Genomic DNA, 17,610 nt, shown 5'->3' with positions numbered 1-17,610 from the left:
GCGACGGGTCCCGTCTTTTTTAAACTGAGCATGTGTGGAAGAGTTTCCCGTCAGGTAAATTCTCTCTCTCTCGCTCTCTCTCTCTCTCTTTTTACTATTGATGCTGCCTATGCAGCATCAATAATAACAAGATATAATGTTAAAAATAATTTTAAAAAATCGCAATATTCTCACCTACCAGCGTCCTGCGCAGCGTCACCGATGCTCCCGGCAGCTAGCGTTCCTAGTAATACATTGCGAAATCTCGCGAGAAGTTGAGGATTTTCTAATTACGTCATTCATTAAGTAGAAAAAAGTCCCAGTGACATGATTCTCCAGATCAGTATGATTATGGTGATACCGAATATAAGGAGGTTAGGAGTTTTTTTTACAAAAAAAAAAAATTTAAGAACTTTGTAAAAAGAAAAAAAAAGATTCTCCCACTATTTACTGAGACTCATAACTTTTTCTTATTTTTTCATCCATGGAACACGTTTTTTTTGCGTGCTGATCTGTACTTTTTATTGATGCCATATTGGGATACATTACGTTTTGATAATTTTTATTCTATTGTTTTAGAGTGTGGCACATACACAGATCAATGACGAGCTGAGATCTCAATTTGCGCATGCGCCATCACTGGCACCATTTTCCCGAAGACTGCCAGATGATCATTCTGCGCATGCGCAGTTACTGGTGCCATTTTATTGAAGCCTATAGAGAGATCAATCTGCACAAGCATCGGCTGCGGCGCGGACGGCAGCGGTGCGGAATTTAAATAGGAAAGAAAACAGCAGAGGAAGCGGAGGCGCCATGGCAAAGCTGAAGACTCTACCCACAGTCCCACCCCACCAGGGCCGGACTGGCCATCGGGCACTTCTGGCAAATGCCAGAAGGGCTGGTGCCAGTAGTGGTCTGCTCGATTCGTGCACGCTGTGCCGCTGTCAGCGCACCAGGGCAGACTCCCCCCCTCCAGCGCCGACTCACCCCCCGCCACCTCTGCCGCATTCAACTATACAGTTGAATGCAATGATGGAGGAGAGAGCGTCTGCTGATGCTCCCTCTCCCATGATTCCCTGCTCTGCCTCTGACACTGCGGGTGCGCGATGACGTCATATCATCGCGTACCTGCTGTGTGTCGGGCAGACTGCGGCCGCTGATACCTGAGCCAGGAGCAGCGCGGGGCACGAGGAAAGGTGAGGACTGTATGTTTTTTTTAATATATCAATGAGTGATAACTGGATTTTGGGGATATTGGTGGGGGCGCTACATTACATTCTATGAGGTGGCTGTATTACATTCTATGGGGGCTGTATTACATTCTATGTGGGGTTGTATTATATTCTATAGGGGGCTGTATTACATTCTATGAGGGGCTGTATTACATTCTATGGGGGGTTGTATTATATTCTCTGGGGGGTTGTATTATATTCTATGGGAGGCTGTATTACATTCTATAGTGGGCTGTATTACGTTCTATGGGGGGTTATATTATATTCTATGGGGGGCTGTATTACATTCTATGAGGGAGGATTGCATCATACTCTTTTATGGGGCTACATTATATTCTATGGGGAGGTAGGCTGTATTATAGTCTATATTAAATGTATTCTGTGTATTAAATTTATTATATTCTATGAGGGGTGATTGCATCATACTCTATGAGGGGGCTACATTATATTCTATGGGGAGCTGCATTATACTATATGAGGAGGGCTGCATTGTATTCTATGGAGGGGCTACATTATATTCTATAGGGGGCTGCATTATGCTCTATGAGGGGGCTACCATATATTATATATGCAGGGGCTGCATTATACTATATGAGGGGGCTGCATTACTACATTATTGCATTGCAGGACTATGAGGAGTGTATTATACTATATGGAGGACTGAGAAGTATATTATACTATATGGAGGACTGAGGAGTGTATTATACTATATGGAGGACTCAGGTGCTCATTATAATATATGGAGGACTATGGGGTGTATTATACTAAACAAGCAAAATGCTGCTCGAGTGATTGGATTGTTTATGTGGAAACAGAAATCCTTGTTCTCAGCAGCACATCGCCGATGTAAACTGTAGTTGTGCTGCTGATAACATGATACTGTATGGGGACAGATTGATCTAATTGTGATTGTTCTATTTCCTACATTCTTTCTCAATTGGTGTAAAGAGGCCGGGATACATGCGAACGACTTCATTTTTGTCAATCACATGTAAATACAACAGAAATGCTTCGCAGGGAGATTAGGCAAGGATGATGACAGTTGTAGTTAGCACCCGGTGCCTGGAAATAGCGCTAATTCTACAGCTTTTTCCAGCCGCCAAAGCATTTAATTCTGGTATGTATAATGATTTTTAGGGTTGATGTCAGCTGCATAATGTCAGCTGCTAGCAATCCCTGGTGTAAGTAATGGAGAGGTGTCTATCAGACACCCCCACTACTAGCCCAGACCTGGCGAGACCCAGCGACTCTGAAGAGCGGTGACGGTAGTAACAATACCGCTCTTCCCAGTCGCCGAGCTCAGCGCAAGACCTGGAATATCTGAAGAGCGGTGATGTTACTGATGTCACCGCTCTTCAGAGTCACCGGGTCTCGTGCTGTACAACGGAACCAAAAGTGGCTGTAGGCAATGTATATGGAGCATCAGAATGAGGTGCCATAGCCTTTGGTCGTCTCAATCCCTTCATTATCTACGAGATCCAGTTATGTACTGTAGGTAAAGTAGCGGCTTTTCTTGGTACTGCAACTAAAAGCAATTAATAGGACTGAGCTGTAATGCTGGATACAGCTGTAATTATATGTTATATAGTCGTGTTACACTCCTCTCACTTCTTGTAACCTACAAGTGTACAAAGATATTATACAGTCACCATGTGGCAAGTGGGCCTGTGTAACTTCAAATGCCAGGGCTGAATTTTAGTCCCAGTCCGGCCCTGCACCCCACAGTCTTGCCCTGATGCAAAGAGTTTAAAACTTCTAATAATGATTTTATAAAAACCGAGCTACGTATTTCTTCACTGAAAGTATGTATTAAATCAGTATACCAGCACCATTATGGCAATATCTTTAGTTTAATATGGTGACAAGTTCTCTTTAAAAGTTTCTGATTTCTTGGATTGCTTCCTCCAATAGGTGCCACCAGAGCCACGTTCTCTTCAACTGTGAAAGGGTTACTTGAAGATGTTATTTCCCATGGAACAATGCATTCCCTATAAGTCTCCACACTGGACGGAGAGCCTGGAATTAATGTAAGTTTTTAAAAATGTTTCTTACATTATTTTGCCACTAAATGGATGCCATCAAAAGAGGATCTGGCTCTGGGGGACATTATACTAGGGATGGCTGTGGGGGGCAGTAGGGGCTGGTTGTGAAAGCCATTATAGTGGAGGCTGGCTGTGAGGGACATTATACTGGGGGCTGGCTGTGGAGGACATTATACTGGGGGCTGGCTGTGGAGGACATTATACTGGGGGCTGGCTGTGGAGGACATTATACTGGGCGCTGGCTGTGGAGGACATTATACTGGGGGCTGGCAGTGGGTGACATCAGATTATATAGGGGTCTGTAGGGAACATTACACCTGGACTGTGGGGGATATAATACTGGGGGCTGTGGAGACATCATGCTGGAAAGGGACTGTGATGACCATACTATATAGGGAGCTTTAAGTGACATATTGGGGTCTTTGGTGGCCTTACTGTATTGTTTTTTTTGGGGACCTTATTATGGGGGGCTGTGATGACCAATCTGTATAGGGCACTGTGGTGAATATCACACTGTATATTGGGCTGTGGTGGATACCATACTGTGTGGGGTGCTCTGGGGGCCACTATACTGTATATATGGAGCTATTACACTCTATCAGTGACTTGGGGGCCCAAAATACTGCATAGGGTGCTGTGGGGACCATCATTCTATATATGGGGGACTGTGGTGGTGACCATACTATACACTGTGTTCCAAATTATTATGCACATAGAGTTTAGGAGTGATAAGGTTAGAATTTTTTTGTTTGTCATTTAAACTCATTGATGGTGATGTGTGTCAGGGCTCTTTATATCACTGAAAGCAATTGCAGAGACCTGTGCACATTAGTTTGGCCGGTGTGTCCAAATAAAGGCAAGACTACTTAAGAAGGCTGTTCCACATTATTAAAGGGAACCTGTCACCACGTTTTTGGAAGATGGGATAAAAATAGCGTTAAATAGGGGCAGAGGTGGGCGTTACATTAGTGTGTTTGTTATGCGTTTATTACCCACCTAAGTTGCCGAAATACCTTTGCAAAGTCTCCGTTTTCGCCTGTCAATCAGGCTAGTCTGGTCAGATGGGCGTTGTCTTCCCCCAGATTTTGCGTAGTTTTCCGTTGGTGGCGTAGTGGTGTGCGCATGCCCAAGGTCCCGAATCCTCTGCCAGGGGATTTCAAAGAGCGCGGTGTCCGTTATTGCATTGGTGATCGGTGGGCGCGGCCATCTTCCTTTGGCCGCGCGTGCGCAGAAGCGGCGCTCTGCTGGCCGCGGCATCAGGAAAATGGCCGCGGGATGCCGCGCGTGCGCAGATGGATATCGCGGCGGCCATTTTCCTGAAGCCGCGGCCAGCAGAGCGCCGCGGCAAGCAGAGCGCCGCTTCTGCGCACGCGCGGCCAAAGGAAGATGGCCGCGCCCACCGATCACCAATGCAATAACGGACACCGCGCTCTTTGAAATCCCCTGGCAGAGGATTCGGGACCTTGGGCATGCGCACACCACTACGCCACCAACGGAAAACTAAACAAGATCTGGGGGAAGACACCACGCCCATCTGACCAGACCAGCCTGATTGACAGGCGAAAACGGAGACTTTGCAAAGGTATTTCGGCAACTTAGGTGGGTAATAAACGCATAACAAACACTCTAATGTAACGCCCACCTCTGCCCCTATTTAACGCTATTTTTATCCCATCTTCCAAAAACGTGGTGACAGGTTCCCTTTAAGCAGCCTACATTTTTTGCCAAAATGGGAAAGAAAAAGGATGTGTCGGCTGCTGAGAAGCAACAAATTGTGGAGTATTTAGGTCAAGGCATGACCACAATTAACATTGCCAAGACACTTCATCGTGATCATCGCACAATCAAGAAGTATGTAGCGGATTCCCTGCACACACGTGTGCGTGCTGATAAGGAAAAACTGAGGACTCTTTCCAACAGGCAATTGCGTAAGGTTAAAAGAGCAGCTGCAAAAATGCCTTGTCATAGCAGCAGACAAGTTTTTGAAGCTGCTGGTGCCTCCAACGTCCCCAGAACAACAAGATGCAGGGTCCTTCAGAGGTGCGTAAGCCATCCTGTCGACCACCTCTATCCACTGCACACAAGCAGAAATGGCTCCAGTGGGCCAAACGATACATGAAGACTGACTTCCAAACTGTTTTGTTCACCGATGAGTGCCGTGCAACGCTCGATGGTCCAGATGGATAGAGTGGAGGATGGCTGGTTGATGGACACCCCATGAAAACACGGCTAAGGCACCAACAAGGAGGAGGTGGAGTAATGTTTTGGGCTGGAATCATGGGGAGAGAGATTGTCGGCCCCTTTATGATCCCTGAAGGGGTAAAGATGAACTCCATAATCTATATGGAGTTTCTGAAACAACACTTCCTGCCATGGTTCAAGAGGAAGAACCGTGCTTTCCGCAGCAAGATCATTTTCATGCATGATAATGCACCGTCTCATGCTGCAAAAAACACATCTGCATCTCTGGCTGCTATGGGCATAAAAGAGGACAAACTTCTGGTGTGGCCACCATCTTCCCCTGACCTCAACCCCATTGAGAACCTCTGGAGCATCATCAAAAGGAGTGTCTATGATGGCGGGAGGCAGTTCACATCTAAGCAACAGCTCTGGGAGGGGATTCTGTCCACATGCAAAACAATTGGAGCAGAAACCATCCAAAAACTGACAAATTCAATGGACGAGAGAGTTCAGAAGCTTCTTTCGAACAAGGGGTCCTATGTGCAAATGTAACATCACCTAAAATAAAGTTTTCACTTGAAAACTGTTTGATTTCATTTTGTAATAAGCTGATAATGCTTATAACTTCACAATTGACCATTTTTTTGTTCAAAATTAAAAAAAAAAGGTTGAAAACTCTGCTGTGCATAATAATTTGGAACATGCATTTTGAGTGTTTATTTTTTTTTTAAAAGATACTGTTTTCATAGGCAGTTTGTTCCAAAACATTGCAATTATACTAGAATAGTAGATGACTGCAAAATAACAATGACTGCAATCCAGATAGGTAATTTAGAGAAAATATGAGGAAATATTATTTGCATAATAATTTGGAACACAGTGTATAATGAGAGGTGTGAGGAGGGGGTACAGTTTCGAGAGGGCAGTATGGTGGGCAGTATGAGGGCATATTGTGAGGAGGAGGCACACAATTGAAATGGAATGAGGGCACAGTATGGAGAGAAGTAAGGGTAAATAGGGGAGAGGGTACACTGACGGTATAGGCCGTGGTTCATAAGGGTGGATTGCGCGACTGTTATAGCGGATAATGGCAGACAGTGGGGTGGTTATAGCGCATTAAAGCAGACAGTGTCGAGGCCATATAACATAGGAGGCTTAGTTAGGAAATAATATGGACAGATATTTTTATGCAGAGGGCATTTTACTAACATTCTTATTATTAAGGGCACCAAGATGGAGACGAAAATAAAGAACAACTCCAATCAGAGAAAATTGCACTTATAAGATACCTGGATATAAATGTTTACTTGTTGATACTGACTGTATTATCAGTACTGTGGATCCTGTATGGTTAGCAGTCTGATAATGACTGATAACAACAAATCCCAGCATGGCCTTAGGGTACCGTCTCACAGTGGCACTTTGGTCGCTATGACGGCACGATCCGTGACGTTCCAGCGATATACATACGATCTCGCTGTGTCTGACACGCTACTGCGATCAGGGACCCCGCTGAGAATCGTACGTCGTAGCAGATCGTTTGAAACTTTATTTCGTCGCTGGATCACCCGCTGTCATCGCTGGATCGGTGTGTGTGACACCGATCCAGCGATGTGTTCGCTTGTAACCAGGGTAAATATCGGGTTACTAAGCGCAGGGCCGCGCTTAGTAACCCGATGTTTACCCTGGTTACCATTGTAAATGTAAAAAAACAAAAACACTACATACTCACATTCCGGTGTCACGTCCCTCGCCGTCAGCTTCCCGCACTGACTGTCAGCGCCGGCCGTAAAGTAAAAGCAGAGCACAGCGGTGACGTCACCGCTGTGCTGTGCTTTACGGCCGGCACTGACACAGTCAGTGCGGGAAGCTGACGGCGAGGGACGTGACAGTCACCGGAATGTGAGTATGTAGTGTTTTTGTTTTTTTACATTTACAATGGTAACCAGGGTAAACATCGGGTTACTAAGCGCGGCCCTGCGCTTAGTAACCCGATGTTTACCCGGGGACTTCGGCATAGTTGGTCGCTGGAGAACTGTCTGTGTGACAGCTCTCCAGCGACCACACAACGACTTACCAACGATCACGGCCAGGTCGTATCGCTGGTCGTGATCGTTGGTAAATCGTTTAGTGTAACGGTACCCTTACAGTTGTTAAGGACATACTGGGAATTGTATGTTCATGCGATACAATTGTATATGGGTCTGACTTGACATTACAATTGATTGTTGTACTAAGCTTGGTGATGTAGTCATGTGTATTAACTTACTGTGATTCACGTGATGTATTCATGTACTGATTGTTGGTTTTGGTGCCGTATTTACAGGTCCTTCTCAAAAAATTAGCATATAGTGTTAAATTTCATTATTTACCATAATGTAATGATTACAATTAAACTTTCATATATTATAGATTCATTATCCACCAACTGAAATTTGTCAGGTCTTTTATTGTTTTAATACTGATGATTTTGGCCTACAACTCCTGATAACCCAAAAAACCTGTCTCAATAAATTAGCATATCAAGAAAAGGTTCTCTAAACGACCTATTACCCTAATCTTCTGAATCAACTAATTAACTCTAAACACATGCAAAAGATACCTGAGGCTTTTAAAAACTCCCTGCCTGGTTCATTACTCAAAACCCCCATCATGGGTAAGACTAGCGACCTGACAGATGTCAAGAAGGCCATCATTGACACCCTCAAGCAAGAGGGTAAGACCCAGAAAGAAATTTCTCAACAAATAGGCTGTTCCCAGAGTGCTGTATCAAGGCACCTCAATGGTAAGTCTGTTGGAAGGAAACAATGTGGCAGAAAACGCTGTACAACGAGAAGAGGTGACCGGACCCTGAGGAAGATTGTGGAGAAGGACCGATTCCAGACCTTGGGGAACCTGAGGAAGCAGTGGACTGAGTCTGGTGTGGAAACATCCAGAGCCACCGTGCACAGGCGTGTGCAGGAAATGGGCTACAGGTGCCGCATTCCCCAGGTAAAGCCACTTTTGAACCATAAACAGCGGCAGAAGCGCCTGACCTGGGCTACAGAGAAGCAGCACTGGACTGTTGCTAAGTGGTCCCAAGTACTTTTTTCTGATGAAAGCAAATTTTGCATGTCATTCGGAAATCAAGGTGCCAGAGTCTGGAGGAAGACTGGGGAGAAGGAAATGCCAAAATGCCTGAAGTCCAGTGTCAAGTACCCACAGTCAGTGATGGTGTGGGGTGCCATGTCAGCTGCTGGTGTTGGTCCACTGTGTTTCATCAAGGGCAGGGTCAATGCAGCTAGCTATCAGGAGATTTTGGAGCACTTCATGCTTCCATCGGCTGAAATGCTTTATGGAGATGAAGATTTCATTTTTCAGCACGACCTGGCACCTGCTCACAGTGCCAAAACCACTGGTAAATGGTTTACTGACCATGGTATTACTGTGCTCAATTGGCCTGCCAACTCTCCTGACCTGAACCCCATAGAGAATCTGTGGGATATTGTGAAGAGAAAGTTGAGAGACGCAAGACCCAACACTCTGGATGAGCTTAAGGCCGCTATTGAAGCATCCTGGGCCTCCATAACATCTCAGCAGTGTCACAGGCTGATTGCCTCCATGCCACGCCGCATTGAAGCAGTCATTTCTGCCAAAGGATTCCCGACCAAGTATTGAGTGCATAACTGAACATTATTATTTGATGGTTTTTTTGTTTGTTATTAAAAAACACTTTTATTTGATTGGACGGTTGAAATATGCTAATTTATTGAGACAGGTTTTTTGGGTTATCAGGAGTTGTAGGCCAAAATCATCAGTATTAAAACAATAAAAGACCTGACAAATTTCAGTTGGTGGATAATGAATCTATAATATATGAAAGTTTAATTGTAATCATTACATTATGGTAAATAATGAAATTTAACACTATATGCTAATTTTTTGAGAAGGACCTGTATGTACTATTAATAGCTCTGGTATTCCATTTATGTTGTGATGATGATTTTGGTTTTGTATTCATGTACTGATGATGGTTCTGGGGATGAATACAGCACCAAAATCACATCACCTGAGCCAACAGTAGTACATGAATACAGCACCAGAATAAACATTACTATATGAATACGTCAACAGAATTCATGAGTACACGGATAGGTCACCAGAACCACTATCCATTCAGTTTTGTTGCAAACTGTATTTGTCTCATGACAAAACCATCATGCATTTCCCTTTATCTATAATGAGGTCCGTTTAGTTTCCATTAAAGTATACGCCAAATGCTGGACACCATAATTGAAACAAATTGCCCATGTTATAGTTAAGCTATATTAATTTGCATGACTATCCTTGTGTCTGACATAAAATATGGGACATCAGGGATTAATATCGCTATTTGTCCCTGGAATTATGTAAATGGTCCACAAACAATTACGGTAATTATTTTATATCTTGAAATTCCACTCCTTGTTGAGTCTCAAAAAGTACACCGCTGTTTTACCTTTCCTGGTATTTTTGGGTGAAAAAGTAAATAGTTCTAGTGAAAGTGGTCAGAGCTTGTTACCTATCCCATTGGAGGGGGGAGAGGTGTGTGATAAGGGGACCTGTTACCCTTAGTCTCTGACCTATTTCTTTACTTGGGGGCTGAGGGTTCATCGGGGAGGGGTGGGGACCAAATTGGCTTAATCGGCCTGGAGCTCCAAAATACCTTGTCCCAGGCCTGTACAGGTTGCATCAATGATATGTCCGCCCCTGCAGTATATACATCGTGTACAGAGGAATGCAGACTGTTCAAGACCTCTGCTTGTTGTCAGTGAAGATGAACACTCTGATTTACATTCAGAAGCTGAAAGTACCAACCTTTACACAGCGTTTTCTTACCTAGTGTGTCTGGTTTACACAATTCTCTCGAGGCAAACATTGGCTGCACAAATCTCTTTTTTTGTCCCGGTAGTTGGCTACAATGTATCAGTGCCGATGCTCACAGAGGATTGTTTACACAGGCTCACAATTGTAACAAACCCATAGCTGTAAAAAGTATTAGGTCTGTACACTTACGGTATTTGGACTTTAGTTTGAATCAAGAATATTCTTGTATGGCCACGTTCACACGTTCAGTATTTGGTCAGTATTTTACTTATTTACATATTTGTAAGCCAAAATCAGGAGAGGAACAATTAGACAGAAAGTATAATAGAAACATGTCACCATTTCTGCATGCTTCACCCATTCCTGTTTTTGGCTTAAAAATGTTGATGTAAAATACTGACCAAATACTGAACGTGGCCTAACGCCGACAACAAGCAGAGATATTTAAAATGGGGAAGAAAAGAGTTAAGAACTATAATATAATGTTACAGAACCAAAAAAAGGTAAATAAAAAAAGTGACACAAATTGAAACAAATTAAATTGTATCCAAATCCATTTCTGCGGTTCTGACAGCATCCACCAGGTGGCATCATAGAGCTGTAGTTTGACCATCTATAGTCCTGTGTTTTTGTAAGGAGCAATAAGACTACATATCCCAGAAGTCTGTGCGGCGGGGCGTCTGAGCCTCCACAATGAATTGTGCAGAATTCTTTGCTGCTGATGTGTGAGGGAGCAGCCTGCGCTGGGCGTCGTGTCCCTCCTGTGCCACAATCCTCTCCCTTAAAGGCTCCCAGCCTGGACGCGGATCATGTAATGTAGGATCCCCTACTACTGCTTACTCGCCATATTGAAGGATATAGAGGAACCCAGGAGGTGAGTTAGGACTTTGCAAATTGCAAAAACAAGGATGTTGTATCTTAGCTCAGGCGTATATATCTCCACTGCCTGTCAAAGCTGTAAAGTGCAAAAGGAAGGGCTCTGACTGCTCCTTAAGGAGGCTCCAGGGAATGACCTCTATGCCATTTTGACAAAGGCAATATTCTTTTTGGTTTCAGATACACTAGTTGCATTTTTTTCCATTATGGCTAAAAAAAAAATCTAATTTTAAAGATATTAGCTGCTGAATAGAAGAATTTTAATATTGTAGACGGCCGTAGATGCGGATCTGTTGCTTTAAGAAAATATCTAAAGTTGCTATGCATCATATAGGTGGACTACAACCTGCAGCCTTCAGTTCATGTTGGGAATATCTGGAGAGTCACCAGTTACAGAGGTCAGGGTTATGCTGGGAGTTGTAGTGTCTCAACGTCTCCGAATCCACAGGAAACAAATGTCTTTTCAGGGCATGTTGCTGCTTATAGGAGAATTACAGTTTGCCGGCAGCAATTACGCCATGCTGAGAGTTGTAGTGTCACAACAGCTGGGGAACTACAAGCTGAAAAGAGATGATGAGGAATTCTGGGAGTTGTAGTGTCACAATAGCCAGGGATCCACAATTTACAGATACATTAGGTCATGCTGAGAGTTGTAGTACCAAGACAGCTGGGGAAGCAGAGGCACAGACTCTGCTAGGAGTTGTAGTGTCACAGCAGCCCAGGGGCAGAATCTTTCACCTGGTGTCGCAAATCGTCCTCCAGTTTCCCAATTTTATAATATGTCATGTCTCTTTAATGTGGAAGAGAAGGGGTTAATTTCATTTAAGTATTCTTTGGCATCTTAAGAGGGGCCGGGACTGAGCAGGAGGCAGTAACCAAATATTTTTTTCCGATTGGTTCTTTTTCAGATCCTCTCGGAGTTGGGTTTCCAGAAGGACAAACACCCCTTCTGATGGCGTCCAAACTTTTGAGAGCTGTCATTTTAGGACCACCGGGATCTGGCAAAGGGACAGTGTGCCACAGGATCGCCAAGAACTTCGGGCTGCAGCATCTGTCCAGTGGTGATTTCTTGAGACAGAACATCCGATCCAATACCGGTAAGATAAAACTATCAGCGGATTTCTCAAGGGCGCAGGGCAGGGGGCAGCGAATGTTCTCGGATATTATATATGATTTATTAATGAGGTTCTATATACAGAATGGCTGAAAGAAAGTGATACAAACTGACGAGATGGAAAAAGCATCGATCACAGAGAGGAACGATTCAGCACTGAAATGCACAACTATGAGGCCCAATCTGGAGAACATTACATCACAGGCAGACAGAGATAGACAGAGATTGGAAAGTGGTACAGGCTAGCAAGAAATGACACATTGTCATGATAAAATGGCATCCGGCAAAATGTGCAACTTTTTGATACCAGAAAACTCACAGAAAAGACTTAATATCTTCTATCTATTCAATGGTGACCAAGTAGTCAGGCATGAGTTTCTATATTTATCTAAAGACAATGTGGCCTTCCCAAGGTCACCTACACCCAAATCATTGCTTAGACCCGTTCTGTAAATAATAATCACTGAGCAATCAGTTGTTCATAGGGGCAGTATTATAGTAGTTATATTCTTGTACATAGAAGCAGTATTATAGTAGTTATATTCTTGTGCATAGGGGCAGTATTATAGTAGTTATATTCTTGTACATAGGGGCAGTATTATAGTAGTTATATTCTTGTACATAGAAGCAGTATTATAGTAGTTATATTCTTGTACATAGGTTCAGTATTATAGTAGTTATATTCTTGTACATAGGGGCAGTATTATAGTAGTTATATTCTTGTACATAGGGGCAGTATTATAGTGGTTATATTCTTGTACATAGGAGCAGTATTATAGTAGTTATATTCTTGTACATAGGAGACAGTATTAGGCCATGTTCACACTTTGCGGGTTTTACCGCGGATCCGCGTCGATTTTGATGCTGCGGGTCCACAGCAGTTTCCATAGCGTTTACATTTACATGTAAACCCTATGGAAACCGCAAACCGCTGTGCACATGCTGCGGGAAAAACTGCGCAGAAACGCAGCGGTTTACAACCCGCAGCATGTCACTTCTTTGTGCAGAATCGCAGCGATTCTGCACACATAGAAATGCATTGATCCGCTTACTTCCCGCATGGGGCTGTGCCCACGATGTGGGAAGTAAGCGGATAATGTGCGGTTGCTACCCGGGGTGGAGGAGAGGAGACTCTCCTTCAGGCCCTGATAACCATATTTGTGGTAAAAAAAAAAAAAGAATTAAAATAAAAAATAATGCTATACTCACCTCTCAGCGCTGCACGCGGCCGTCCAGTCTCAGGTTTGCTGTGCGAGCAGGACCTGCGGTGACGCCGCGGTCACATGATCGTGACGTCACGAAGGTCCTTCTCGCACAGCATCTTTGGAAACGGACCGCCGCGTGCAGCGCCGAGGAGATCGGGACGTCAGAGGGGGTGAGTATAACCATTTTTTTTATTTTTAACATTACTATTGATGCTGCATATGCAGCATCAATAGTAAAACCAAAGCCCGCAGCGGAAACCGCAAGACAAAACGTGATAAATCTGCAGGGATAACCGCAGCGGTTTTGCCCTGCAGACTTATCAAATCCGCTGCGGGAGAACCCGCAGGGACCCGAACCTACGTGTTCACATAGCCTTATAGTAGTTATATTCTTGTACATGGGGCAGTATTATAGTAGTTATATTCTTGTACATGGGGCAGTATTATAGTAGTTATATTCTTGTACATAGGAGACAGTATTATAGTAGTTATAGTCTTGTACATAGGTGGCAGTATTATAGTAGTTATAGTCTTGTACATAGGAGCAGTATTATAGTAGTTATATTCTTGTACATAGGGGCAGTATTATAGTAGTTATATTCTTGTACATAGGAGCAGTATTATAGTAGTTATATTCTTGTACATAGGGGCAGTATTATAGAAGTTATATTCTTGTACATAGGAGCAGTATTATAGTAGTTATATTCTTGTATATAGGGGCAGTATTATAGTAGTTATATTCTTCTATATAGGGGCAGTATTATAGAAGCTATATTCTTGTACATAGGAGTCAGTATTACAGTAGTCATATTCTTGTACATAGGTTCAGTATTATAGCAGTTATATTCTTGTACATAGGGGACAGTATTATAGTAGTTATATTCTTGTAAGTAAGGGCAGTATTATAGTAGTTATATTCTTGTACATAGGGGCAGTATTATAGTAGTTATATTCTTGTACATAGGGGCAGTATTATAGTAGTTATATTCTTGTACATAGGAGCAGTATTATAGTAGTTATATTCTTGTAAATAGGATCAGTATTATAGTAGTTATATTCTTGTACATAGGGGCAGTATTATAGTAGTTATATTTTTGTAAGTAAGGGCAGTATTATAGTAGTTATATTCTTGTACATAGGGGCAGTATTATAGAAGTTATATTCTTGTACATAGGAGCAGTATTATAGTAGTTATATTGTACATAGGGGTCAGTATTATAGTAGTTATATTCTTGTACATAGGGACAGTATTACAGTAGTCATATTCTTGTACATAGGTTCAGTATTATAGCAGTTATATTCTTGTACATAGGGGACAGTATTATAGTAGTTATATTCTTGTAAGTAAGGGCAGTATTATAGTAGTTATATTCTTGTTCATAGGGGCAGTATTATAGTAGTTATATTCTTGTACATAGGGGCAGTATTATAGTAGTTATATTCTTGTACATAGGAGCAGTATTATAGTAGTTATATTCTTGTAAATAGGAGTAGTATTATAGTAGTTATATTCTTGTACATAGGGGCAGTATTATAGTAGTTATATTCTTGTACATAAGAGCAGTATTATAGTAGTTATATTCTTGTATATAGGGGCAGTATTATAGTAGTTATATTCTTGTACATAGGGGCAGTATTATAGTAGTTATATTCTTGTACATAGGGGCAGTATTATAGTAGTTATATTCTTGTACATAGGGAGCAGTATTATAGTAGTTATATTATTGTACATAGGAGCAGTATTATAGTAGTTATATTCTTGTACATAGGGGCAGCATTATAGAAGTTATATTCTTGTACATAAGAGCAGTATTATAGTAGTTATATTCTTGTATATAGGGGCAGTATTATAGTAGTTATATTCTTGTACATAGGGGCAGTATTATAGTAGTTATATTCTTGTACATAGGGGCAGCATTATAGAAGTTATATTCTTGTACATAGGAGCAGTATTATAGTAGTTATATTGTACATAGGGGTCAGTATTATAGTAGTTATATTCTTGTACATAGGGACAGTATTACAGTAGTCATATTCTTGTACATAGGTTCAGTATTATAGCAGTTATATTCTTGTACATAGGGGACAGTATTATAGTAGTTATATTCTTGTAAGTAAGGGCAGTATTATAGTAGTTATATTCTTGTACATAGGGGCAGTATTATAGTAGTTATATTCTTGTACATAGGGGCAGTATTATAGTAGTTATATTCTTGTACATAGGGAGCAGTATTATAGTAGTTATATTATTGTACATAGGAGCAGTATTATAGTAGTTATATTTTTGTACATAAGAGCAGTATTATAGTAGTTATATTCTTGTATATAGGGGCAGTATTATAGTAGTTATATTCTTGTACATAGGGGCAGTATTATAGTAGTTATATTCTTGTACATAGGGGCAGTATTATAGTAGTTATATTCTTGTACATAGGGGCAGTATTATAGTAGTTATATTCTTGTACATAGGAGCAGTATTATAGTAGTTATATTCTTGTACACAGAGGGCAGTATTATAGTAGTTATATTCTTGTACATAGGGGCAGTATTATAGTAGTTATATTCTTGTACATAGGGAGCAGTATTATAGTAGTTATATTATTGTACATAGGAGCAGTATTATAGTAGTTATATTCTTGTACATAAGAGCAGTATTATAGTAGTTATATTCTTGTATATAGGGGCAGTATTATAGTAGTTATATTCTTGTACATAGGGGCAGTATTATAGTAGTTATATTCTTGTACATAGGGGCAGTATTATAGTAGTTATATTCTTGTACATAGGGGCAGTATTATACCAGTTATATTCTTGTACATAGGGGCAGTATTATACCAGTTATATTCTTGTACATAGGGGCAGTATTATAGTAGTTATATTCTTGTACACAGGGGGCAGTATTATAGTAGTTATATTCTTGTACATAGGGGCAGTATTATAGTAGTTATATTCTTGTAGATAGGGGCAGTATTATAGTAGTTATATTCTTGTACATAGGAGCAGTATTATAGTAGTTATATTCTTATACATAGGCAGCACTATTATAGTATTATTATTATTATTATTATTATTATTTATTTATATAGCAGCATTAATTCCATGGTGCTGTACATGTGAAAAGGTGTTACATACAGGGTTATAGATATCAATAACAGTAAACAAATTTGCAATGACAGACTGGTACAGAGGGGAGAGGACCCTGTCCTTGCGGACTTACATTCTTTGTAATAATTAGAAATGAGCCAGTATACTCGCTGCTCGGGTTTTCCCGAGCACGCTCGGGTGGTCTCCAAGTATTTGTTAGTGCTCGGAGATTTAGTTTTCGTCACCGCAGCTGCATGAGTTGCGACTACTAGACAGCTTGATTACATAGGGGATTCTTTAGTAACCAGGCAACCCCCACATGTACTCAGGCTGGCTAGCAGCTGTAAATCATGCAGCTTCAGCAAGGAAAACGAAATCTCTGAGCAGTTACAAATACTCGGCGACCACCCGAGCGTGCTCGGGAAAAAACAAGCAACGAGTATATTTGCTCATCACTAGTAATAATGCTTTTTTTTTCCCACAATAAAATCCGGAACAAACAAACAGATAGAAATTATCTGTTTCTTTTCAAACACTAGAAGTGTTTGTAGTCATGGCCGAGCTCCAGGGAAATGATATGTACACCATGAAAGATAAAAACTTTCATTGCAGGAGAATGACAGCAGGTAGAAAAAGCAAGTTAATTGCAAACTTGCTTATTTTCTTGCAAAAAGCAGTTTAATACCTTGATAATACCCCTTTAGGGCTTGTCATTTTGGTTTTATCCAAGTGTCTGTGTAATTCTCTAATGATTACTGCCTCCTGTGAGAGGGTCTAGAAGGTAACTAGAGCATTCGCCAGCCTAGGAGCTTGATGGGAGCAAAGTAAATAAAGAATAATGTTCTCTCCTTCCTTCCTCTTCTCTAACTATTTGCACAGGCTTATGAGTCAGGGACTTGCAGAATGCAGACTGGAGGTTCTGTGCATAGTTGTGAGGAGACTCGCAGATTACAGGGAACGTGTTTTCACTTTCCACATTGCACTGAATATAGGACAAGCACACGAGTCTCCTCTGATTGGGCAGTGCCGCCTCCTCGTATAAATGTAGGATG

At 41.7% G+C, this 17,610-nt stretch overlaps 1 protein-coding gene across 3 annotated transcripts in view; it reads left to right on the top strand.

The window, feature by feature from the left end:
- Positions 1 to 17,610, top strand: part of AK4 (adenylate kinase 4) — a 68,465-nt gene that overhangs the window by 4,798 nt on the left and 46,057 nt on the right. For 2 of the 3 annotated variants that reach the window (XM_077278225.1, XM_077278224.1), the window contains exons 1-2: positions 10,955 to 11,153; positions 12,064 to 12,252. In XM_077278225.1, the coding sequence (XP_077134340.1) occupies positions 12,108 to 12,252 (145 nt within the window). In that variant the 5' untranslated portion in view covers positions 10,955 to 11,153; positions 12,064 to 12,107. Of the gene's footprint in view, positions 1 to 3,122; positions 3,239 to 10,954; positions 11,154 to 12,063; positions 12,253 to 17,610 lie in introns of those variants that run through there. The other variant, XM_077278226.1, reaches the window with a different exon arrangement.

The sequence above is a fragment of the Ranitomeya variabilis genome, chromosome 8 (assembly GCF_051348905.1).
Source record: "Ranitomeya variabilis isolate aRanVar5 chromosome 8, aRanVar5.hap1, whole genome shotgun sequence".
Taxonomy (NCBI): Eukaryota; Metazoa; Chordata; class Amphibia; order Anura; family Dendrobatidae; genus Ranitomeya; species Ranitomeya variabilis.
This window is presented reverse-complemented; position numbering and strand designations above follow the sequence as displayed.